Source organism: Lepidochelys kempii, chromosome 17, assembly GCF_965140285.1.
Source record: "Lepidochelys kempii isolate rLepKem1 chromosome 17, rLepKem1.hap1, whole genome shotgun sequence".
Classification (NCBI taxonomy): Eukaryota; Metazoa; Chordata; order Testudines; family Cheloniidae; genus Lepidochelys; species Lepidochelys kempii.
Window position 1 is genome coordinate 22,098,874 of NC_136396.1, and position 25,747 is coordinate 22,124,620.

A 25,747-nucleotide genomic window follows, 5' to 3' on the forward strand; every position below is an offset into this window, starting at 1 on the left:
GTGCGGAGGGCAGCTTGGAGGGGCAGGGGAAAAAGGAGAGGAAATACGGGACGCTTGAGTGCTCCAGCAGGAAGGGGAAAGGAGTGATTTGCTCTGGGTGCATGATGACATAGGACCAGGGAGGAGACCTGGTCCCTGGTGGGGATGTCTGTGCAGTGCCCTGTGCCCACACGCAGCGGCAGTCCCAGCTTTCAAGCACTGTCTTTTCTGTGGGGAGCGGTACCTTCCACTCAGAACCAGCTGACCCACCCCCATCTGCAGCAGTTACTCCCTAGGAAGCCACAAAGGTGGCTCCATTTCCGCCAGCTCCTCTACTGCTGTGCTGTTAGAAAGTACCCTACAGCCCTTGCTTCCAGACGCAGTCTGTGCAACATGGGAGAGGAATCGGAGTGCGCTAGCAGAGCCGCACCACGTGCAGAGCGAGCCGGCAGCCAGGCGAGAACCACATCATGGCGCCTGCAATGGCCTCCTTGCTTAGTGCAGTGCAGCCACAGGCTAGAGCCATGCGGCCATTGGGGAGATTGCTGGCAGCCATTGGTCTGAGAGGCTCTGGAGAGACCTGACTAGTCAGCAGAGTTCTCCAACTGTCCATTGAATTAAGTCAAGTGCAATCGGGAACATGGGGCCTTGCCCACCCCGACTAATTTCTGCCTAGCTAACCTAGCGCTGGCTGCCTGTAGCAGCCTGGGAGTGCTGCCATCATGGTGGCACCATGCCCTGCTGGCTGCAGCATGTAAACACACACTTTTCTCCCCCTTCCAGACTAAGGACCCAATCCTTCAATTGATCCAGGCGGAAGGAGGCAGACATGGAAGAGAGATACGGTATAATCCTGGTCCTACTGAAGTCAGTGAGAGTTTTTCCATGATGTCTGTGGGCCCAGGATTTTGCCTGTTGTCTTTCTTCTCTGTGTATTGCAAATCAGTGTAGACATGAGCCAGCATTCTGCTCACTCTGAGATGTTTCTTGAGTCGCCTCACATTAGTATGCATGGTGCATCTCTGAGCCAGAGCAGCCTACCCGCTCATTGCAAACCAGGGGCACGTTTCTGTGATCAGAATGTGGGGAGTTCTCCCGTCACTGGCTCCCTCACCATCTAGCGTCATGCAGTGCTTTGCCTTTCTGTTCAGTGAGAAACAAAGGGCAGGCAGAGAGTGATTGCTGGGTACAAGTGAGGGGTGACTAATGCTCTGCCTGAAGACTGAGCAAGCAGGGCACGGTGGACTGGGGACGGGATCAGAGCTCCAGATGAAAAGGAAAGAGCTGTCATTTCTGGTCTGGCCTTGTTCATCTGCTCTGGTGCTGACTGGGATACAAATGGTAAGTGATATTGATCCTTGTGCTCTTCTGTCCCTGCTGAAATGGAAGGGTAAATTCATCCTGGTCACCAGCCAGCCCAGGGCTGGGTCCAAGTGCTGGAACATGGACGGGGACATGAAATGGGCAGTTGGTGTGATTTACCACAGCAAGCCTGTGTCCAGTAAACGAAAGTCCGGCTTTCTCCAGCTAGTCCCTTCAGAACTGTTTCCAAAGATGGGGGCGATGGTAAAACTGTGCCAGAGGACTGGGGGCGCCTGGCTCTAGGAGTGCAGACCCAGGCTGTACAGAGACCTGTTGGAGGCTTGATACGCCAAACAACATCTCCATAAAAATAAAACCCCTTCCGAGCCTCCTGTGCCCCTCAGGAGGGAGCCGAGAAGGACCTGGTGCCAGTGCTTTCAGCCCGGATCCTTAAAGGGTGTTAGGCACCAAACTCCCTTTGATTTTCCTTTGCAGCCCAAGCCACTCAGATCACCGGAGCACAAACAAAGCAGCTGAGAAATGTTCTAGACAGTTACTGCAAAACTTGCAGTATTGACTCAGGGAAGTAAATGATCCTAGTAGGATAGTGCTGCCCTTGCACCATGGCCAGTCGGAGCCTCTGCGAGGGCAGAGTTGGACCCACTCCTGTAGTGTCAGCAGCCAGTGCAGCTGATCCGGTTGGTGGTGTTTGGCAGACGGTGCTAACGGGGCGACCCGTTCAGAGCGCTGTTCGTTCAGAACCAGTTCCCTTCAGGGCTGCGGCCAAGCATGAGACATTCCATCCCCAAAGGGCCAGTCTGTTAAGCCACAGGAGCACTGGGCTCCATTCTTGCAGCAACTACAGCTGTGCTGGGCCTGATATGCCTGAATGAGGGAAGAATTTGGCCCATTACCTTTGGGGTCCTGCCTGCTTCTCCCTTTGTGACCCATCTCCAGAGGCAGGTTCTGCAGTGGAGCACACATCTGCTAGGCCCATGGGCTTGCCCAGGTGGCTTAGCGTTGCGCTTTCAATGCTTCTCCCCTGAAACTAAGGTTCGCACATTGCAACCCCTGAACCCTGGTGGATACGCTGAGCATCTGGGATTGGAATGGGGATTGAGGACTAACCTACATGCCTGCTCCGTGCGGGGCTGGACATATTGTATTGACCCACCTGATCGGGTTGCTTAGTGTTGTGTTACATCAGGCCTCTTGGTAGCACACCAGATGTACCATGATTCAAATGTAAGCACTGAAGAAATATTAGCTGCTAGGCCCTATTTGCTCTAGCACTTGGCAGTCCCAGGGGGCACTCAGATAAAAGGGTGACGTACTAGGGCAGGCAGAAGTGGTCAGTGGCTCAAAAGTAATTCCTAGCATGGCCCTTTGGGGGCACCCACCAGAGTTAGGACTTCTCGGGCTTGGGGAGTGCCCCTTTTTGTCCATTGCTCTATGATAAGCGGTGAGGTATCCCTGCAGATCCCCGGCCTGGATTCTGTTCCAGGGTGAGTCTCGCTGGGGGGGCCACCCGCATTGTCCTGTCCCAGTGCAGCCGCTCCTCCCAGCAGGTATCCAACTCGGGGCAGCCACTCCAGCTCCTTGCATAGGGGCTGCCACACCTCAGCTGCCTTCAGACGCTGCACTCCTCCCAGTCCCAGCCCACAAGAAACACTCCCGGCCTGACCCTCTCTTGAGCAACTCTGCTGCCAGCAGACATGGAAACTTCCTTCTCCTGTCACTCTACGAGCCCCCAGCAGTAGAGGGGGACAGCACCGAATCTCCTCTCAGCAAATTGATCACAACGTGTGTAATATACACATAGGAGAGATCCTTCCTCAGTGTCAAACACTTAACCAGCTTTGTCCACTGAAAACTGCTAGCGAACTACCTGAATGTCCCTTATTCATCTGGTTACCAGGTGTTTCCAACCATGGCCGTGTGTCTCACAGTATGGGACTGTTTCTTGCAGCTCCCCTGAGCACAGATTACCTTAGCAAAGCCGTGGATAACGGTGGCCAGTGCAGTTTTCTGTCAGCTCCCTTATTCGCTTTCCTCCATTTGGCTTAAAACCGATGGAATTTGGTTTTTCCCAAAGTTCCTATGAAATGAGGATAGAGACTCTTAGGTTAGCATGGAGGGGAGGAAAGGTACAACAGCCGAGACGTACAATAGTCTGGATGCTTCAGTGTAGTGATATGAGCAGCTGTGCAGAATATTCTCATGGCGTGTGTGTGTGTGTGTACAACGGCAAAGTGTACTTATATGAGCAGCTATGCAGAATAACCTCATGGGATGGGTGTGTGTGTGAGAGAGAGAGAGGGAGATCAGTGAATTTCATGGAACAAGCCCTGAGCACACTGTCTGTGTCTCTCCTGTTAGTATTCAGCTCCTTGGACATGTCTCGCTCCGTGTCGGTCACTGCTGCTGGCCAGTGCCGCTTGGCCCCACTGATACAGGTGATACTGGACTGCAGCCATCTGTATGACTACACTGTTAAACTCCTCTTCAAGTTGCACTCCTGTAAGTACACAGCAAGCCTCTGGGAGTGTCCGGCAGCTGCCATTTCGCTGCTGGGATGTCCTGAGAAGCTTTGATGTAGCAGATTTAAAGTTTCTGTAGCAGCTGTTTCAGAGGCGGAGCCCTGTACCAAGGCTGTGCGTGTGTCAGGTGTGCCAAGCACAGGGAAATGCCCCGTCTGTGTGTTTAGACCTCTGTTCCCAGAGCGCAGGGTGCCCAGGCAAAGAGCTGGTTTAAAACACTGGCGGGGGCTGGCTCGGTAGCTTGGCCCAGTGGCTCGCTCTGTGTCACACGCAGAGACCAGGCCAGGTTTGACTCCTGCCTATAGTCTCAGACTTGTAGCGTTTGGAAGTGCGGCTGGCTGGAGGCCGGTGGCACCCCCTAGCTAATGAGGAAGCTGTGTTGACAGGTGTCGATCGAACGGCAGCCCTGCCTGATCTGTGATCAGTGCAGAGAGAACCCCACCCCGGGGGGAGAGAGGTGGCACAGTTCCTGCTGAGGTGCCTGTGTGGATTGATGCTGAACCGCCTGGCCTGGGCCAATGGAGCATTCGGCTCGTGGCTGGGCCCTGCATTTGCTGAAGCACCTGCTGCATCAGCTGTGTCCCCTGCCCCTGACTCCAGCTGTGCCCTTCCCTGGGGAGGGGAGGGGAGGAGGGACACTTGACTGGCAGCCCCCTCCCGGGAAAAGGGAACAAGGCATCCCCTTTCTACCCTTCAGGGCAGGGCATAGGAGACCCCAAGGGCCAGGGGAGGCTAGTCCAAACACCAGCATGCTTCCCCCTCTGTTCCCAAAACTGGATTCTGGGCTTGCCACTGAGGCCCTCCCCCCCCCCCCCCACCACCACCACAGATGCTGGCAGTTGGAGGGTGGTACTGAACAGAGAAGTGGTGAGATTTGGGGTGGGGAGAGTGAGGCAGAGAAACAAGCTATGGGGGAGAGGGAAAGGGGAGGCAGGGACAGAGATCACGGGATGTGTGCGAGGGGGGGGAGAGGGCGCAGCCAAGAGGAGCGAGAGAAGGGGAAAGAGGAGACAGAGGAAGGGAAGCAAGGAGGCCGGGTCACTGAGGTTGACCAGGTGCAGGTGGAAGCCTGAGCAGCCGCGTCACAGTGAAAGGCATGGGGGGAATCCCTCTGCATGCTAGCCGGAGGGGACTTGTGTTCGTGGCTCATAAAGCTACCCCCAAGGAGTACATTTCCCTTTTAGAATGCCCCAGCCCTCCCTCACACGCTCCCCGCAAGGGCGCTGGCCTCCCTCCCTGCCCATGCCAAGGTACTCAGCAGCTGTGTCTGGGCCAGGACCCTGTGCCCTCGCCAGTACAGCCCTGAAGGGATCGTAGCCACAAGGGGGTTTCTGCATCTGGAAGAGTAAAAGCAGAGAGCAGTGGGAAATGTTCACCCCCCAACCTGAGCTCCCCCAGAATGAGAGCATCCTCCAGGCCGCAGCTCCCAGGACTCACTGAGCGGTTGCATTTCTTCCGGAGTGAATCCCGGGGCACAGATCCAAGCCGTGCACCGATCTGCAAAGATTGCATCAGGCATTTGGACTTCGGCAAGGTTGGCTTAATAGCTTCAAATTGTTTCCTGTGGTATGAGAGAGCGGCACCTCAGTGATCCTGGATTTAGACAGCTGCTGCCAGCTCCCTGGCCGAGTGCAAATGAAGGCCCTTTCCTCTCCATGAGCGAGACCCCAAGGACCCGCCCCAGCCAGGGTTCCTCTGCTAATGGCTCCTCTAGCTGGGAGCCATCTCAGAGCCAGTGCTCCTGCCCTGCAGCGCCACCTGCTGGGAGCATCTGAGCAGGGCTCGAATGATGGGGGGAAGGCGGGGGTGCCCTTCGGGAACGTGGACAGACCTGGAGGTGCCAGGGTGTACCTTGGGCGGCTTCCTGTGCTGGCATCCTCTGCACTGAGCCCAGCTACAGCAGGACTCTCTTCTCCTCTCTGCCCATACCGCCTCCTCACCTTCTGCCCCGCTTCCTCCCCTCCCCCTGGCTGCCATCTCCCCCTGCACGTTACCCCTGCCTTCCACCCCTTCTCCTCTCCCCCTGACTGACCCCTTCCCCTGCCCGTTTGCCCCCCCACCTTCTGCTCACTCCTCCTCTACCCCCCGACCTGCCCATTACCTCCCCCGCCTTCTGCTCACTCCTCCTCTACCCCTGATTGCCCCCCCCGCCTGCCCATTTATTCCCCCACACCTTCTGCTCCCTCCTCCCCTACCACTGACTGCCCCCTGCCCATTGTCCCCCCCGCCTTCTGCTCACTCTTCCTCTACCCCCTCACCTGCCCATTACCCCCCCGCCTTCTGCCCCACTTCCTCCTCTACCCCTGACTGTCCCCTCCCCCTGCCCATTACCCCGCACCTTGTGGCCCCCCCTTTTCCTTACCCCTCTCGCTTCCTGTTGGGATGAAAGGGGCTTCTCCAGATTGGGGCATTGGAGCCTGGGTTATGCCAGTGAAGAGCCAAGCCCAGGCAGTGGGACCTGCTGTGGTTGCAGGACACCCGCCCTCCCCTCTCTCCACGGACCAACCCCTCATCGTGCCCTGGCTCCCTCCACAGGACAACCGTGGCTGCTGTCACTGCTCTCTGCAGTGCCTGGCCCTGTGGCTGACCACACAGGGAGAAGTAAGGGGCCAAAACAAACCCTCTACACCCCTTCCCATAAGTCAGAAGTGGGGTAACCCCTAAAAGTAGTAGGGGACCCACCCCCGGCCCTGAGTCTGAGGCTGCAGTGGTAAACTGTTCTAGGACTGGCTATTCTCCAGTGCAGCCCTGTCCCTCTGCGTGGTGCTACTCAGCAATCTGGAAATGAGCATGATTCCTTGCGCGTGCTCAAGGAGACCTGGGAGCTGAGAGCTTTCCTTTGCATTCCATCCTGTGTCTCTTCCTCAGGCCTCCCCGCTGACACACTACAGGGCCACAGGGACCGTTTCCTGGAGCAGTTCAGAAAGTAAGTGCCCTGAATGCCAAGCCTGTCACCTTTGGCACTTATCCTTTGCATGCTGACTTTAGCTCAAAGCGGCTATTCCTGAGTTCATTTCTGGTTAGGTAACTCATGCCACTCAGACCTAGTCTACAGGCAGGCTTGGGGCTGACAAGAGCCCCCTGGGTTTGAAATGAACCGTCTGTGGCTGAGAAACGAACAAAGTCCTAATTTCTGAGTCCCCTAGCTCACAAATGTTTATCCTAGAGCTGGGCTGGCCTCTTTTCTGCCCCCATGCTGTTGGCATAACCCATTGGCACTGAACAATAATTGCCTTATTAAATCCAAGGAGGCCTTTGGGCTCTAATGGCATTGTATGGGAGGTGTCAGCCAGTGATTTAAAACCATTGAGCTGCGGTTTGGCTGCCGTGTGCAGTCATCACAGTGCGGTGAAAATGTGAAGGTGCAGCCCATCTCCTCTGGGCTTTCCTGGAGTCTCAGAGCCATTTCCTGTAAAGGCCCTTTCGGGGCTAAGATAATCAGGGTTTAACAAGGGTTAACAAGCTTGGCCGCTGGGGCTGGGGCTGACCTCAGCCTGATGGTGCATGCATGCTGCAGCAATGAACAGATTAGAAATGTGTTGCTGGGTCCATCAATCCTTCTGCCCTTGGAAATGTACCGAGCGTTTTCTGTTCATTCCCCCTTCACCTTCCCCAGCCTGGAGGGAGGGGTAGGCTGTGATATCCTGAACGTTCCCTGTGGGGGACCTTATTCACAGGGGTAGGAAACCAATGAGGGAAGCAGGAAACTCAGGGGAGATAGATCTGGTGGCTGGCTCTTCAAGGATTTAGCTGGTAAATTCTTTCCCCTTCATTCTTAGTCTCAGCCGCTCTTTGCATCAGTGATGGCCCCTCCCTCCCTAGGTGTATGGGGGAGGGGCCCCACCCTCCTGGATTCACCGTTTACCAGTGTGTTCGCCACTTGGCTTGAGGCACATGTCCGGGTACTGTTCCAAGGAGCAGAGCCGTTAGCTCTCTTCCCAGGATCCCCATCTTGAGTTGTATGGCAAGATAGCGTCCATGTAACTGAGGTCAAGGGCTGCCTTTCCCTCTCTGCATGGGATGCCTGGTGTGGAGCCACAAGTGATGGGCTCTGTTAAATGAAGGGAGCCACCTGCATCCTGCGACTGCCTGGATCTGCCTCAGCCATCAGAGTCCCCTCCCTTACGTCCCATTTCCTTCCAGGTTGAAAGATTTGTTCTGTCGCTCCAGCAACCTGCAGTACTTCAAACGGCTGATTCAGATCCCACAGCTCCCAGAGGTGAGACCCAAACGGCTTCGCTCTTGCCCGCGGGCACAGGCTAAGAGGGAGGGGCTGCAGTGACCATTGGCGTGACTGGGCAGTGGTGTCTAGTGGTTAGAACAGGGCCCTGGGAGTCAAGACTCCTGGGTTTTATTCACAGCTCTGGGCAAGTCAGTTAAACCCCAGCATTGAATGCTGGGTGCCTGCAGCCAAGTCTTGGAAGCCATATTTGCACTTACAGGGGGGTTGCTTTTCAGAGATCCCTACTAGAGCTGGGCAAAATTTTGTTGGTAAAGAATAAATTCATTGAAAAATGTACTGGGAGGCACCAACACTATTCACTAACTCGGCCATCCTTTGTGCTAGAGAAGGGAGACGAAGCGCTGCCTCGTAGCATCGTAACGACCCCACTTGGGCTGCCTGGGGTGGTGCGGCAGGCAGATTTGGGCGCGTTGCGTCCCACAGAGCCGCTTTTCTCAAGATCCCGCCATCAGTTCTCCCTTTCCGCACTAGAATCCTCCCAACTTTCTGCGGGCCTCGGCTCTGTCAGAGCACATCAGTCCCGTGGTGGTCATCCCGGCTGAGGCCTCGTCCCCAGACAGCGAGCCCATCACCGATCTAGTGGAGATGGACACAGCATCACAACAGGTGAGCGCCTGGCCCCCTGGCATCAGTCTCTCTCTTTGAGCCCGCGATTGGCTCTGCCTATGTCTGGCAAGGTGTTCAGAAGTATGCCTGGCCTTTGCATGCTCTGCAGTGGCTCTGGGGCTGTATTGCCAGGGCTGTGATCTCAGGTCTCATAACATACTCAAGGCCTGGTGCATGGTTGGCTGTATGACATATGGAAAAGCCAGGGCTCTACAGGAAGCAGCATCACTGCTGCTTATTCCCATGGGCCTAGTACTGAGTTAGCGCCCTCGGGGGTGTTGTGCTGTCTGGCTAGTAAGACATAAAACCAAGAGTCGGTGAAGAAATCTTAGGGGGTAATTCTGGTGTGCTGGCTAGTTGCTGACTGGTTGTTTGCATTTGGCTTCCCCTGCATTTCCCCTCGAGTTCTAGATCCACATGACATGCTTCATTTCCTGTGCTAATACACCAGCCCAGAGGTGGCTCCACTTCAGTGGCAGGAGAAGTGGTTCCTACATCTCCAGTTAACATAATGGTTTTTGGGGGTGTGGGTGGTATATACATACCCGTAAGGTTGTTTATTTAGGCAGTACCATTTGGAGCAGACAATAGATTCCCCTAGTTGCAGCTCTTGGGTTTGAGTCTCTGCATCTTGGGGAGTCTCCTGCACCAGCATGGAGCACGGCCATTCTGAAGTGGTGGCATTTTAAACTCACTTTGCACTAGGATAAATGACTGCCTGGCTGCAGGGCAGCAAATTTGGCCCATTGCCTCTTGTAGTGGTTAATGGTGATACTTCACATGAAGAGACCAGGGGATTTCTGTCATGCCAGTAACTCCTTTGGCAGCTAGTGGTCAACTGCTGGTAAATGCAGCTAACTCTCACCACTACAAGTACCTCATAAGTAGCTGCTCCGCTTGCTGTTCCAGACAGGGTTGGCCTTCTGTCCGCCGCAGTCGTCTGTCTGTCCCAGTCAGACCCCATCTGGATCAGATTAGTTGCAGTACCCTGTTGTTTAATAAAGCAAGTAGAACTGCCCTAAGCTGGGTCAGGCTGCATAGAAGATAGGGGCCCATGGCTAATGGGAGCTGTCTGTCTGCAAGGGGAAGGGATAGCTGTCCCTTAGAGGGCGTGGGGCAGCTGCCAATCTTGCTAACGAGTGGGGTCCTGGTGTCTGGGGGAGGAGTCTGCCCTTGTGAGGGGGTGGGGCTGAGAAGGGGGCGGGCAGGTGCCCAGTCCATGTGCAGTGTTTCTGGCCATGTACGGGGCGGTGGTAGATTTGACTCCAGGGATCTGTGTTTGTTTCCCCCTCCAGAGCATGTTCGACAATAAGTTTGATGACATCTTTGGCAGTTCGTTCAGTAACGATCCTTTCAATTTCAACAGTCAGAATGGAATGAACAAGGATGACAAGTGAGTGCTGGCTCAGGGGCCCCATCGCTGGTGGTGGGGCGTGTTCAGTGTCAGGGGAAGGAGCTGTGAATGCAGAGGCAAGGCTCGGTCCAGTTTTGTGGGGAAGGCCTGGGCCTCCCTTGCAAGAGGCGTCCTGGGGTTGACGGGTGAGGGCTCTCCTGCCCTGGGGGTTCATCTGTGAAGGGTGCTGAGCAACGGGCTGAGCTCTCTGAGTCTGGGCTGGCTCTGCGATAGGAGCTTGATGCCTGGCCGTAGGCTGGAACCTGAGCGAGTGGGCTAGGAGCTGAAACACATAATCAGCAGCTGGCAATGTCCCCCGCACTTAGCACAGCGGAGCCTTGTGCAGCTCCTTGTGGTGTTATAGACAAGGAAAGTCTCCTCCAGCCCCAGACACTTGCCCTTGCAAGCTGGCAGTCAGCAGCGGCTGGACCTCGGTGGGTCATTTAGGAACATGGCTTGCCAGACAAGATCGGCCCAGGGCTCCATCCAGCCCAGTATCCTGTCTCTGACAATGCACAGCTCCAGCTGCTGCAAAGGATAAAACCCTGAAAGAGGCAGTGATTGGATAAGCTCCCCCAGGGGAGGTTCTCTCCTAACCCCAGTAGTTAGATCTGCTCACACCATGAAGCAGCTGGGCTTAGATCCTTTCCAGCTATTACAGCTCTTCTCTGTATTAATGTAGCAGTCCAACCCTTTTTTGCAACCTGTTTAGCTCTTGCCTTCAGTTCCATCTTATAGCAATGACTTCCACAGGCTAACAATGCATTGGAGGACACTATACTTCCTTTGAACGGTTTTAAATTGGCCACCTTTCAGTTCCATTGAATGCTCTCATGCTCTTGTGTTATGAGACTCAGGGAATAAAAGATCCCAACCTCCCTCCTCTGGACCAGTGGTTTTCAACCTGTGGTCCGCGGACCCCTGGGGGTCCACAGACTGTGCCTAAGATTTCCAAAGGGGTCCACACCTCCATTTGAAATTGGTTAGGAGTCCGCTGAAAACCACGGTTCTAGACCATTCGTTAGTTTGTATACCCCCATCCTATCCTCTCCAAAAGTAAGTATCCTCACACCTTCTTGTCAACTGTCTGAATGGGCCGTCTTGGTTATCACTACAAAAGTTTTTTTTCTTCTGCTGATAATAGCTCATCTTAACTAATTAGCCTCTTACAGTTTGTATGGAAACTTGCAACTTCTCTGTATGTATTGTGACAGGGTCAGGCCAGATGGCCACAGGAGAGTGATAGAAGGCAGATATCTTAGCCCCAAGTTAAGTAGGTCCCTTTTCCCTGGGTAAGGTAACGGGGAAGGTTTGTTTTTTTTTTTGCAGTAATCTCTTTATTAAGCTATTAGCACAAAATACAGCATTGTTTAAAGATTTCCTTGAAACCCAGGAGTCAGAACTTCTCAATCCACCACACCCAGGCGATGAAACAAGATTCTTTTAAAGTGCTCTTCTGTGCATCAGAAAACTTGTGGGTCTCATGGCAATATGGAAGGTAGATTTTACAATGTAGCTAAATATAGTTAGGAATCTCCATACTCAAGTAAAAATACCCTCATATCAAATACAGATTTAGTTAGGGTTTGAACCACAGCACATTCAAGTCAGAAGGTGTATTTCTATTGACTGCTCTGGATCAGGACCTAACTGAAAGCACAAAAGGTTTGGAATAGGGTTGAGTTTGAAACAGAGATTCTAATCTGTTCTGATTTTTATCTGAGCAGGTTTGTCCATCCTTAATCTAAATATTACGTAAATAGTGTGGCAGGGTCAGGCCAGATGGCTAGAGGAGAGTGATCGAAGTCAGATAAATTAGCCCCAGGTTAGGTAGGTCCCTTTTTCCTGGGTAAGATAACAGGGAAGGTTTTTTTTTTTTTTTGAAACAGAAAGAAAGTTTATTGGTAACGCTTACAGAATTACCAAAGGAAACAAAACAACTATGCAACAAAACAACGCAATCAGAAGGTATAACACAGCAGCTTTCAGGAGGGAGAAGTGTTCAGGCTAGCCTGGGCCCAGAGCGGGGGGGCTTCCTCGGCACTCGTGGTCTTCCACCCTCCTGAGTTACCTGGTGGCCTAGAGCGGGGGGGCTTCCTCGACACTCATGGTCTTCCACCCCCTCGAGTTACCCAGTGCCGCGCCCAGTGTCACCGATCCTCCCTCTCCTGAGAGTGCCCGGTAAGATGGGCATAACGGGGAAGGTTTTTTTTTTTGTTTTTTTTTTTGTTTTTTTTTTTATTGAAACAGAAAGGAAATTTATTTGTAACAGTTACAGAGAATACAAAAGGAGAAAGAAAAACTTAGTAACAAAACAACGCAATCAAGAGGTATAACACAACAGCTTTCAGGAGGGAGAGGTGTTCAGGTTAGCCCGGGCCCAGAGCGGGGGGGCTTCCTCGGCACTCGTGGTCTTCCACCCTCCTGAGTTACCTGGTGGCCTAGAGCGGGGGGGCTTCCTCGACACTCATGGTCTTCCACCCCCTCGAGTTACCTAGTGCCGCGCCCAGGGTCACCGACCCTCCCTCTCCTAAGAGTGCCCGACAAGATGGGCACGGCTGCGGGGTGGGTGGTTGGGAGGGAGGGGGGCACACCCATGTATTATAGGACCTCTCTTAGAAGACAGTAATGATGGTATTCACAGCAACTAACGGCTGTGGCCGGCGGCTCTCGCTCCGTCCCTCATTCAGAGGGTCAGACGGAGGGAACCGGACGGGGTCACCGAGCAGAGAACCCCGGACAGCGCCCACCGCTCCTCGAAGGTGTCAAGGGAGTCGGTGGACGCTGCCCAGAGGAACTCCGCCCGGATACGTGAATGTACTGAGAGTCGGAAAACGGCCTCATAACGGGGAAGGTTCCAGAACAATCAGGAACTTTCTGGAAACATTTAAGGCAGACAGGCTGATTAGAACACCTGCAGCCAATCAAGAAGCTACCAGAATCAATTAAGACAGGTAGGCTAATCAGGGCACCTGGGTTTAAAAAGGAGCTCACTTCAGTTTGTGGCGTGCTTGCAAGGAGCTGGGAGCAAGAGGTGCAAGAAGCTGAGAGTGAGAAGGCGTACCACTGGAAGCTGAGAAGTACAAGGATTATCAGACATCAGGAGGAAGGTCCTGTGGTGAGAGTAAAGAAGGTGTTGGAGGAGGCCATGGGGAAATAGCCCAGGGAGATGTAGCTGTCATGCAGCTGTTACAGGAATCACTATAGACAGCTGCAATCCACAGGGCCCTGGGCTGGAACCCGGAGTGGAGGGCGGGCCCTGGTTCCCCCCATGCCTCCATTCCCCCAACTCCCTACTTGATACCGGAAGAGTTGACCTGGACTGTGGGTTCCACCAGAGGGGAGGTCTCTGGCTTGTTCCCCAAACCACTAGATGGATCAGCAGAGACTGCAGGGATTGTTGTTCTTCCTTTTCCCCATGCTGGCCAGTGATGAGGCTAACTGAGTGAACGGCAGATTTGAGCCACAAAAGTGGCCAAACTGAGGGCTGCCGTGAACCTCTGAGGCAAGCAAATCTGCCAATAAGCACAGGACCCACCAAGGCAGAGGAGGAACTTTGTCACTGTGTGTGTGTGTGTGTGTATACACTTCTTACTATATGTTCCATTCTGTGCATCCGATGAAGTGGGCTGTAGCCCACGAAAGCTTATGCTCTAATAAATTGGTTAGTCTCTAAGGTGCCACAAGTCCTCCTGTTCTTTTTGCGGATACAGACTAACACGGCTGTTACTCTGAAACCTGTCTCTTTCTAAGGCAAACAGTTCTGTTCTTTTTCTCTCTCTCTTGATAAGAGAGCGTTCCAGGCTCCTGACCATTGCTCGTCCCTGAACCCTATCTTCTTCTGCAGTATTCTTTGAGACAGGGTAACCAGTGCTGCACGCAGGATCCCAGGGGAGGGCACCCCTGGGTTCATGTATTGGCCTCATAATATTTTTTGTGTAATTCCCATCTGATCCCCAAACCTCCTCTGCGTGGGGCGGCAGGGTCACGGGTTAAGGGGCACAGCATGGAGGAAGCAACTGGTGTCATTCTCCTTGCCAGGGACCGGTTGATCGAGCAGCTGTACCGTGAGATCAGTGCACTGAAGGAGGAGCTGGAGAACTTCAAGGCGGAGGTGACTGTATAGCCCATATTATTGACGTTAACCCAGTGTGCGCTCTGTGGCCAGCAATGTGCAGATCTTGGACCTCACTGGTGCGATCACTGTGTCTCGGGGCCGGGTCAGACCTGGTAGCCCGAACATCGGATGGGAAACACACAGGGTGTGGTGCAGCTCCTCCCACTGAGTCACACTGAACCAGGGGCCCAGCATGGCTCCAGAGATGCCACCTTTCCAAGACCCTGGGGCTGTTACTCTCCCAGTTGCAGAGACCATTCCTGTGCCCAGGGCCTGCACCAGGGGCCGTATTTCTGCTCTGCCACCTTAGGGAGGAGTCGGGTTTCCTCACTGTCCCAGGGACACCCATGCTGTCAAGTGACAGCTGCTTAGACAACTGCCGGTCAGGCACTGGCTTATGCCGAGTGCTGTTGTTTTATAACTCCCCGCAGAATCCTTGCGTGCTGAGTGGCTGGTGCTTTTGTTAATGGGTTTGTTAGGAATTATGGGCCTTGGGCACTTTGATTGGCTGGCCCAGATCTAATTAGCAACAGCAGTGTAAGAGCTGGGCTTCAGATTGCCCCTTCGAAGGGCAGCTGGCGTCGAGGCAGCTGGGGCTAGAAGGGTGTTTGACCCACCCCAGCCCACCTCTCCCACTTGGTGACCTGCAGAGCCATCGTCTGGGTGTGCGGCTGAGGGGGCAGGTCAGCGAGCTGGAGGCAGAGCTGGCAGAGCAGCAGCACCTCAAACAGCAGGCCCTGGATGACAGCGATTTCCTGCGCACCGAGCTGGAGGAGCTGAAGAAGCAGTGGGAGGACACAGAGAAAGCACAGAGGAGCCTGACGGAGATAGAGAGTGAGGAGAGACCTCTGATCTGCTCGGGGGCTGCCCCCTGAGTCCCCAGCCCAGCCTCTTCTGCAAGAGTGGGGGGAGCTAGCAGCTTCTCCAGCCCCAGCTTCTATCAACAGGGAGCAGGGCAGGCTGGCTGTGGGGGGAGAGCCTGACCACTCCAATCCCAGGCTTCCTCAGCAGGGGGCGCTGCAGGAAGCGGGGTAGGCTGGGTTGGGGGGCAGAGTTCCAGGCCACTCCTGTCCCGGGCTTTCTCAGCAGGGAGTGCTGTTGGGACCCATGTTCAAGCCGGAATGGCTGTAGGAATGGGATCGCTCGTTTGCCCCAGTGAGATGGGATTTTCCTTTGGAGACGTCCTTGGCACGTGTGTTTCCAGGTCGCTCACCCCGTGGGTGTCTGTGTTGCAGGGAAGGCGCAGGCTAACGAGCAACGGTACACCAAGCTAAAGGAGAAGTACAGCGAGCTGGTGCAGAACCATGCTGACCTGTTGCGCAAGGTAGGGCCCAGTACCCCTCTCCTTCATTCCACCCCGGCAAGCCTCCTGCTGGCTTTGTGTCCGTTTCGTGCCCAGGAGTAGCAGGGATCTGCCACTGTAGACCCATGGGTCATCGTGCCCTGTGGGGAGCCAGCTTTGTTATTCCGGAAGCTAGTGGGCGAAGATCCCCTGTGGGGAATCCTCTCCCCCTACACCACACCAGGGAACAGGATTTTGCTCTGAGAGCAGGATGGGGCAGAGGTGAGGCATCGGCCCTGTCCAGTGACTGGGTGGGTGACGAGCAGGGGCTGACGCAGCTGATGAGTTCTTGCTGATGTTCCCCAGAACGCAGAGGTTACCAAGCAGGTAACGGTAGCGAGACAGGCCCAAGGTGATGTGGAGCGGGAGAAGAAAGAGTTAGAGGACTCCTTCCAGCGCATGAGCGAGCAGGCCCAGAGGAAGGTGAGTCGGAGTGTGCAGAACGGAGCAGGGAAGGCCCAGAGCGTGGGAGTGTCAGCTGGGGGTGCTGGGTGGGTAGAGCCCAGCGTGAGGGAGTCTGTGCAGTAGAGATAGGTCTACAGTCTTGTGCCCGCGGGACGGTACAAGCGAGGAGTGAGAGGGGAGAAGGCTGCAGATTGGTGATGTGATCAGATCCTGAGCTCGCAGCTAAGGTCTCCAGTGGGTAACGAACAGCCCAGGGGCAGGGAGTGCCACCCTGTGATATGTACACTCAAGGGTTACTTCTGCTCTGTCTGCAGACTCTGGAACAGGCAGAGGTCTTGGAAACCTTGAAGAGAGAGCTCACAGCCAGCAAGCAGGAGCAGCAGGCCCTCCAAAGCACTCTGAAATCCAGTTTGCAGGTGAGTGCATCAGTGATTTCCCTACACCCCCCCCGAATTTCCCCAACACCCCCCTCCCCAGTTTTGTGAACTAGTTACATGCCAATTTAGTGACTGTTTGGAAATTTGAATTGAAATTGAAACATTAATACACACTTTAAAAGCATATACAGTGTATGATAAAATATGTGTATCTGAAAAAGTATCATAGATTTGAAAAGTATGAACATAGACTAGCTTCCTTATACAGCTGTTGCTTTTATGACAATGTCAGGGCGTTCATTTCAGTGGTGTTGGCCAACCTAATAATTTCAAATGATTTGTAAGCAAAGTCTAAATGAGCTCTCCCTGATGAGCTAGTGATTAGCTGGGGCTGCAGGGGAAGGCTTCAGGACCAGATTGTATTTACATTCACACCTAATCTTCCTAGGTATCCAGCAAACAGAGCTGTGTTTCTCAAGTGATAGATTTTGGCTGGGGTTGGGTTACAAATCACTTGGATGGGGAGGGAAATGAAATGTTGTTCTAACTGTATGAGTAAAGGTCAGTAGAACTGTACTTCGCCTGTGCTGATTGAGGCCATCAAGAGAGAGGGTGGGGACCTGTCCCTCTCCACTGTTTAAAGACAGAGCTCATTAGGCTCCATAGATAGTCTTTTGTTCTGTTAAGTGACCATTGCAGCTGAAATCACTGATGATCAGGTCTAAGTGACAGGTTTCAGAGTAGCAGCCGTGTTAGTCTGTATTCGCAAAAAGAAAAGGAGGACTTGTGGCACCTTAGAGACTAACCAATTTATTTGAGCATGAGCTTTCGTGAGCTACAGCTCACTTCATCGGATGCAAGTGCTTAGTCCTGCTGTGGGGACAGTGTTTCTGTGGAAGACACAGCCCAGACTGCACTAGCTGCAAGGTTTCCCACACTGAGAGCTCAGCTGAAATCACTGAGAGCTGGGTGGAACCTCAAGAGACCAACTCACAGTGGCAGGTGGCAGCAGAAGGTGACTGCGTAGAGCCATTGGTAACAGAATGGTGGAGTGAACGGTGGCACAACGAACAGCAGTGGCCAGAGTGAACAGTGAGCAGCTGGAGGAACGAGCAGGGTGCCTCCTTGCCCCCCACCTGGGAGGTGTACTCACGTGAAAGCACCTCTGAATTCTGATTCTCCACTGACCAAGGACAACATGGGTGAGTGGGGTGCGGTGGAGAGAAAAGTGAGGGGCACGTTAAATAAACATTTGTTTGTTGGACTATATTTTAGTGACTTTGCTCCAGAATGCTAGACTTGTGACTGGGAATGGAAACTTATATAAATATGTTTCCTAGTAGGCCAAGATTTTTAAAATGCATTATTTGCCAAGGTTGTTTCTCACATCATTGCTATCTGAGAGGTCATTATGTTGTGGAGTTTCTGTACTAAACATTTTTTTTATTATTAATTTTTACATAAGAATGGTCCTACTGGGTCAGACCAATGGTCCATCTAGCCCAGTATCCTGTCTTCCAACAGTGATCAAGGCCAGGTGCTTCAGAGAGAATGAACAGAACAGGTCATCAAGTGATCCATCCCCTGTTACCCATTCCCAGCTTCTGGCAAACAGGCTAGGGACACTCAGAGCATGATATTGCATCCCTCCCCATCCTGGCTAATAGCCACTGATGGACCTAGCCTCCAGGAATTTATCTAGTTCTTTTTTTAACCCTGTTATAGTTTTGGTCTTCACAGCATCCGCTGGCAAAGCGTTCCACAGTTTGACTTTATGTTGTGTGAAGAAATACTTCCTTTAGTTTTTTTTAAAATCTGCTGCCTATTAATTTAATTGGGTGACTGCTAGTTCTTGTGTTATGTGAAGGATTAAATAACATTTCCTTATTCACTTTCTTCACACCAGTCAAGATTTTATAGACCTCTATCATATCCCCCCTTAGTCATCTCTTTTCTAAGCTGAAAATTCCCAGTCATTTTAATCTCTCCTCCTGTTTCTGCCCCTAATCATTTTAGTTGCCCGTCTCTGTACCTTTTCCAATTCCAATATATCTCTTTTTGGGATGGGGTGACCAGATCTGCACACAGTATTCAAGATGTGCACGTACCATGGATTTATATAGAGGCAGTATGATAGTTTCTCTTATTATCTATCCCTTTCTTAATGCTTCTGAACATTCTGTTGGCTTTTTTGACGGCCGCTGCACACTGAGTGGATGTTTTCAGAGAACTATCCACAATGACTCCAAGATCTTTCTTGAGTGGTAACAGCTAATTCAGACTCCATCATTTTGTATGTATAGTTGAGATTGTTTTCCAATGTGCGTTACTTTGCATTTATCAACACTGAATTTCATCTGCCATTTTGTTGCCCAGTCACCCAGTTTTGTGAGATCCCTTTGTAGCTCTTCGCAGCTTGCCTGGGACTTAACTATCTTGAATAGTTTTGTATCATCTGCAAATTTTGCCAGCTCACTGTTTACCCATTTTTCCAGATCATTTATGAATATGTTGAACAGTAATGGTCCCAGTACCGACCCCTCAGGGACACCACTATTTATCTCTCTCCATTCTGAAAACTGATCATTTAATCCTACCCTTTGTTTCCCATCTTTTAGCCAGTTACTGATCCATGAGAGGACTTCCCTTTTATCCCACGATGGCTTACTTTTCAAAAGTCAATTTCAATTAAATACATTTTTTTAAAATTTATATTTTTTTAGAAATGTAGACCTGTTATATGTTTTGGTGTAACTTGCATTATTCTCATGTTAAATTTGCATTATCCTAACAAAACATTTACTTTATTCATATCTCTTTTATATGTTGCAGGTCAAAGTGAAAATGAAAAGACAAAAAAACAATACAGCAATTTTTCCACTCAAAGGCCTCAAAAACTAACCAAGGTGAAGAACACATCAAGAACCAAGAATACATCAACATGTCATCTGAAGGTTCAAGTGGTATATCTACATCCGACCAGCCCGAAGCACAAATACAGCTACCTATTGAAGAAACAGCGTCTCCAAAACCTAAAGGCAGTTCCCAATGTTTGTCGGTCAAAGTGTTCCCATTTATTGAAGTTACAAAAGATGGCTACTGGTGCACCTCTTGCAAAAAGTTTACGAAGAAGGAAAGCTTCCCAATGGCATTTTGGGGTGTATATGTAGGAGCATTGCCAGCAGATGGAGGGACGTGATCGTTCCCCTCTATTCGACATTGGTGAGGTCTCATCTGGAGTACTGTGTCCAGTTTTGGGCCCCACACGACAAGAAGGATGTGGAAAAATTGGAAAGAGTCCGGCGGAGGGCAACAAAAATTATTAGGGGACTGGAACACGTGACTTATGAGGAGAGGCTGAGGGAACTGGGATTGTTTAGTCTGCGGAAGAGAAAAATGAGGGGGGATTTGATAGCTGCTTTCAACCACCTGAAAGGGGGTTCCAAAGAGGATGGATCTAGACTGTTCTCAGTGGTAGCTGATGACAGAACAAGGAGCAGTGGTCTCAAGCTGCAGTGGGGGAGGTCTAGGTTGGATACTAGGAAACACTATTTCATCTGGAGGGTGGTGAAGCACTGGAATTGGTTACCTAGGGAGGTAGTGGAATTTCCTTCCTTAGAGGTTTTTAAGGCCCGGCTTGACAAAGCCCTGGCTGGGATGATTTAGTTGGGGATTGATCCTGCTTTGAGCCTGGGGGTTGGACTAGATGACCTCCTGACGTCCCTTCCAACCCTGATATTCTATGATTCTATGATAATTGGTAAAAGTGGAGGAGCTTGGTTTGTCAAACTGATCAGCAAAGCCAATGCTGACAAACTACATGAAAAGGCTGCAAAACACCAGGACTCTGGACTGCATCAACATGCAGAAAGCCTTATAAGCCCACTTTCAAAGCCAATTTTAGAAGTACTTAATGAGGCTGTTAAGAATGCTGGAGACACAACACAGTTCATGCGAACAAACATGGCTGTGGCATCCTACTTTCTATTTAAGCAAGAGATACCACACACTACAAACTGGAGGCCAATGTGAAGTGCACTGTCACTTGTTCATCCTGAAGCTGAACACTGGTTCCGAACAAGACCAGCAAATGCTCACTGTCTTTCTGCAAGAAACTCAACTGACTGACTAGAAGCATGCGGTGCAACAGTGAAAGACTCAACAGCTGAAAAAGTGAACACTCTCACCACATTCAAAAAGTTTGCATACATGGCTGATGAATGCACCAATGCAAATGGGCATCAAGTATTAAGTCACTGTGTACGTTATCTTGATGTCAGGGGTAGGCCAGTAGATGCATTTCTAGATGTTCAAGTTATAGAAGACACATTGGCTGCATCTGTGATAACCCACATCTTAGAAGAGTTAAATGCTTGTCAGTTGGACCCCAAACAGATGGCTGCTTGTGCATTTGATGGAGGTGCAAACTTCTCTGGAAGACATGGTGGAGTACAAGCTTTTCTCAGAGAAAAGTGTAACCCTAATCTCTCCTATACACACTGCAGAGGCCATCTACTCCAACCAGCGCTAGTACGAGCTGCAGAATCTTCAAAAGACATTTAAAAATTTAATGTCTTCATTATATTCTTTTTTCAGCAAGAGTCCAAAAAGATTGAATATCTTGGAAAATATAGAAGATACACTGGACTGAAGTTCAAATTAGTCCAACCTGGGAAAACCCGCTGGATTTCTCATGAGCAATCCTTGGCTGTTGTCTTAAAATTACTCCAGCCATTATTACTGGCTTTGGAAAGTATCTACCAAGATGGGATGGATCTAAGTAGTGAGGCTGGTGGATTACTTTTGCTACTACGTTCAGAGAAGACTATTGCCATTCTCTCTCTTGTAAATCTACTGTTGAAACCACTTTGGTCATTAAACAATGCCATCCAGGCATCTGCTACAACAGTAGTAGATCTTTGTCCAGCAATAGAAGCTACATTGGATCAATCAGAGAGCTATGATTTAATTGGGGATCGGTCCTGCTTTGAGCAGGGGGTTGGACTAGATGACCGCCTGAGGTCCCTTCCAACCCTGATATTCTATGATTCTATCTATTGAAAAAGTACTGGAAGAAGCAAAGACTTCAGTCCAGAAGTTGACTAATGAAGGCATTTATATTGAATCCTTAAGTGAAGAAGACAGAAGTGTTTAAGACAACTGAAAAAATACACCGACTTGATTCTTAAAAATCTGCACCAGCGACTTCTAGGTTCTGCTCAACCTCTGCATAGCTTTTACAGATCCCTGTCCTATAAAACACCGACAGTTGAGTGGAGTGAGGCACTACCAGCAATGGGGCTGCCGTGTGCTCAGGACATAATAGAGAATTTGAACACAAGAGTGGAATATCATACGACGAATGAATGAATATTTGACTTCAACTTCTTTTTTATCATTACTAGTGGCTCGACCTGATCTTTGTGCTCTGTTTCCTGGGATGAAAGAAATAGGAATTCATCTCTTGCTACTCCCAGTCACAACAGCTACAGCTGAGCGTTCTTTTTCATCATTGAATAGAATTTTGTGTTCTGAAAGAAGTCGCCTTCTGCCTGATTATGTGAATGAACTAATGAGCATATCAATTGAAGGAGTGGAACTACCGGACACACGAGAAGCCACCAAAGATGAACGCATGGCATTCCAGAAGTTCATTAACAGAGTTGTGCAAAAGTATAACAAGAAACCAAGAAGGATGTAGACGTAGTGCTTCATAGAAGGCTTGAGTAGCCAACTTTAATTTGTGTGATGATGTTAAAACATGAGTTAAATCTAATAAAATGGTCATGAAACGTTTTTCAGTTTTTACTATGGTGCCATACAGCCCACCTTCACCCTCACAGTCTCACCGCTCATCAGCCCTGACAACCCCCCCTGTAAATTCGAACACCCCCCCCCATTTCAATTCTTGGGGAAACCACTGGAGCGCATGCTTCCCCCAGTGAGATCTCCCTGGCTGGGAGCTTGCTGCTTGTGGAGCAGCAGTGGAAGTGGGTATCTTCTGGTAAGTCTGGGTGTGCTCAGCCTGCCAGCGGGACAGGCTGACGTCACATTGCAGGAGGCAGGAACTCGCTTTCCCAGCACACTGGGCTCTGAGGTGGTTTAATTATGGAATATAGTAGGGGAGGAGGGATCCCGGAATGAGGGTGCTTGGTCCACCCTCATCTTTTCTCTTCCCCATTCCTCCCTCTGTTCCCTTTGCCCTGCAGTCGGAGGCAGAGCGTAGCACCAAGACAGCGGGCTTGGAGCAGGAGAGGGACACCTTGGTGGTGGCAGTGGCCCAGCGCAACCAGGAGGTGGCGTCGTTGCAGGCCGAGCTGCAGCAGCTAAAGGACACTCTGGACAGCGAGAAGGAGAGCAGCAGCAGAACGCTGGAGACACTGCAGATCCAGCTGGGAGAGAAGGTACTGCTGTCTGCCGGTTTGGGGATGCCCGAGGTGGACAGCAACATGGCAACAGCCACACTCCATCCCCTGAGCACCCAGGCACCCCGACTTCCCCCAGTGCATTGGCCGGAGTCCCAGGGCAGCTCTTGTGTGAAATGCAGTAGCCCTAAGGCTGTGGAGCTGTGATGCGTGGAGGCTGCACGTCCCAGCATGCAGTGCTGTTGGACTCCTCCTGGCTTGGCTGCTCGGGTCAAGATGGAGCATTGCATGCTAGGAACTGATAGCCCCAAAACTCTTCTTCCTTAAATGGAAAGATTAGGGGAACACCCCATGGCTGTGGTGTTTTAGTCCCCTTCTGCCCCCTTTCCTCCTGCTGGAAGGAACTGGAGCCAGAGCAGCCAGGTACGGCCCTTACTCTTTCGATTACATGGCTCTGGCATGTCAGTGGGCTTGCCATTCTTGACCAGAGCCTCCTGGGTGCCAGGGGTGTCCTGGCTGCAGCTTGGGAAGGCCCTGAGCTCTCTCCTCTCTTTGTGTGTCCTTCAGGAGAGCCGTGAGCAGGCCCTTCAGCAGCGGCTCCTGGACGAGCAGTTTGCCTTGCTGCAGTGCACGGTGCAGGAGGCAGAGCAGATAGTGCAGGACTCCCTGAACCGACTCGATGACCCCACCCACATCAGCTGCACGAGCTCCGCAGGTATGGCCTAGCTGCCTTGCCGTAAGGGTTGGGCTGGCTCCTCCCTCTGTTCTGGGTGTATCCAGCTGCACTGACCTCTGGCTGCTCACACACAAGGGGCAAAAGCTCTTATTAATTCAGGATTGGGTGCCATTCGGGGGGAACCGGCCCAGAATTCAGTCTCAGCGTTTGGCTAGCCACTTGCCTCCCCTAGGAGCTGCTGAGGATAAACCCTCAGGATTGCTCCCTGGCAGCTAAACTGGCCTAGAGCTAGTGCCACTGACTGCAGCTTCCGGGGTAATAACCCCACTCCCCCTCACTCAGGCAGTGCTTGGCCAGTGCCAGGCATTTCAGGGGTGTCTCACCAAGTGTTCCATAGCGTGCACATACAGACCCGTGTGCGTCCAGTAAACTGAGTCCGTTACGTTCGGGGTGTGTCCCAAGGAATCATTTGCTGTCCCTCCCTAAAATCTTCAGCACAGATGAGTGCAAAGGCTACTCCTAGGGTAATTCTGCACCCCTGCATATGCGCAGAATTCACGTCCCCCGCAGATTTCTTTGCTTCCCCGCAAAAAAAATGACTTTCTGACAGGGAAGCAGCAGGAACAGTCACACCCCACTCCCTAGCTGTACAGGTACATCGTTTCAGACACCCGGAACAGCCAGTGGAGAGGTAAATCACCACAGGGCTGGGGACACCCCAAACAGTGGCTCCTACCTTGAGCCAGGATCAGCTGCTAGTCTCGGCTGGGCGGACAGGACTTCCTCTTCCCCTGCAAGGAATAGCTAGAGCTGTGTCAGACCCACCCCCAAAAACCTCTCCCAGCTCCAGGAAGTTCAGCAACTTCCTGTTTGCTGCCCTCATGTCTCCTCAGCTGCAGGGGGTGGGGTCACTGTATGGGGAGCTGCTCCCCCATCCATCCAACCCCCATGTATCCAGACCTCCCATACCCAGACACCCCCACCAAGCCTCACCCCTTACACCCAGAACCCCTGTAGCTCTCTCTACCCGAACCCAACCCCACGGAACCTCAACCCCTGCATCTGGAGCCCACCTGCACCCAGACCCCCTGCCTCCTGACCCCCAACTAGCTGCACCCAGACTCCTACCCCATGAAGCCCCACTCCCGCAACACCCAGACCCAGCTGCTGAGACCCTCATACATAGACCCCTCCACTGAGCCCCAGCCACCTTCACCTGGAAGCCCCTGCAGAGTCCCATTGCACCTGGAACCCCCCCACCCCCCAGTGAGCCTCTGTGTATCCAGATCCCCCCACACCTATACCCCCACTGAGCTGCCTGCACCCAGGTTGTCCCACACAGAATCTTCTCACCCCACACCTGGATCCCCCCACACTGAGCCCGTCCACACTTGGATCCTCCCTGGCTGAGCCTGCCTGCCCCACACTTGGTGCGCCTGGCGCAGGGAGACAGGACCCCAAGGTGTTTCTGGGTCAGGTGCAGGCTTTGTGCTGTGTTAGGGTCGGGTGCAGCCTCACTGCTGAGTCCGTGTCCGGGGGATTGGGGAGCTATAGGGTGATCTTCCACCTACATGCAGCCAGTGGCCTGTGCTCCCCACTGCCATGCTGGTGCCTCTGCATTTATTTATTGACAAATAAAACTTGCAGAATTTTAAAATATTGTGTGCAGAATTTTTAATTTTTTGGTGCAGAATTTTTATATTTTTTTTTTGTGCAGAATGCCCTCAGGAGTAAAAGGCATTTGCCTGGCAGGAGGGGGCTCCGGCCATAGTGTGGGGATTTGGCTGAGGGCAGAAATCGGGAAGCCAGGAGTAGGGACTAGGTTGGGAGCTCTCAGGAGCTCTTTGCTCATATTCTGCCCCAGCCTACAGGGAAGGTTGGGATGACCGTCCTTCCTGTGATGGAGTCGTCCCGTCCCGTCCCCCACCCCCCCCCCCACACACACGCATCCCCACCGCCCCACACACACACACACACACACTGGGGAGCCCTGCCAGAGGCGACATCTCCTCAGGGCTCCTAGTAACTCTTCTGGAGAGCAAACGTTTTGCCTTTGGAAAGGACCCCAATGCACTGAAGTCCAGTATTCCCAGAGGTGGCCAGACTCCCCGCAGGCCTTTCCCTTTGGCCTCGCTCCAGAGCGCCCGCACCGAGTGCCGTGCTCTGCTCCGGGGGTGGCAGGAGCAAGATGCAGCCAGCTGGCCCTGCCGTGCTGCCTCCATCTCCGCTGGTTTTGAGGGGGTTTCGTTGTGTAACTGGGGCAACGAGTGACTGGGTCCCAGAGCCCAGCCCCTCTGGACAGCACTCTGCATCGCTCAGTCGGGGGCTTAGAGTGGCTCAGGGGCAGGCTCTGCCGGGAGCCCCTTGGGCAGGTGTTGGCAGCAGGCAGATGGGCAGGGGGT

The 25,747-nt window shown here is 52.2% G+C and overlaps 1 protein-coding gene across 8 annotated transcripts in view; it reads left to right on the plus strand.

The window, feature by feature from the left end:
* The window catches only part of HIP1 (huntingtin interacting protein 1), a 165,762-nt gene that overhangs the window by 127,629 nt on the left and 12,386 nt on the right, over positions 1-25,747 (plus strand). For all 8 annotated transcript variants that reach the window (XM_073315948.2, XM_073315950.2, XM_073315946.2 and 5 more), the window contains 12 exons: positions 3,661-3,801; positions 6,690-6,747; positions 7,965-8,040; positions 8,536-8,670; positions 9,966-10,063; positions 14,105-14,177; positions 14,831-15,014; positions 15,416-15,504; positions 15,829-15,945; positions 16,242-16,343; positions 22,514-22,708; positions 23,237-23,384. In XM_073315948.2, the coding sequence (XP_073172049.2) occupies positions 3,661-3,801; positions 6,690-6,747; positions 7,965-8,040; positions 8,536-8,670; positions 9,966-10,063; positions 14,105-14,177; positions 14,831-15,014; positions 15,416-15,504; positions 15,829-15,945; positions 16,242-16,343; positions 22,514-22,708; positions 23,237-23,384 (1,416 nt within the window). The remainder of the gene's footprint in view (positions 1-3,660; positions 3,802-6,689; positions 6,748-7,964; positions 8,041-8,535; positions 8,671-9,965; positions 10,064-14,104; positions 14,178-14,830; positions 15,015-15,415; positions 15,505-15,828; positions 15,946-16,241; positions 16,344-22,513; positions 22,709-23,236; positions 23,385-25,747) is intronic.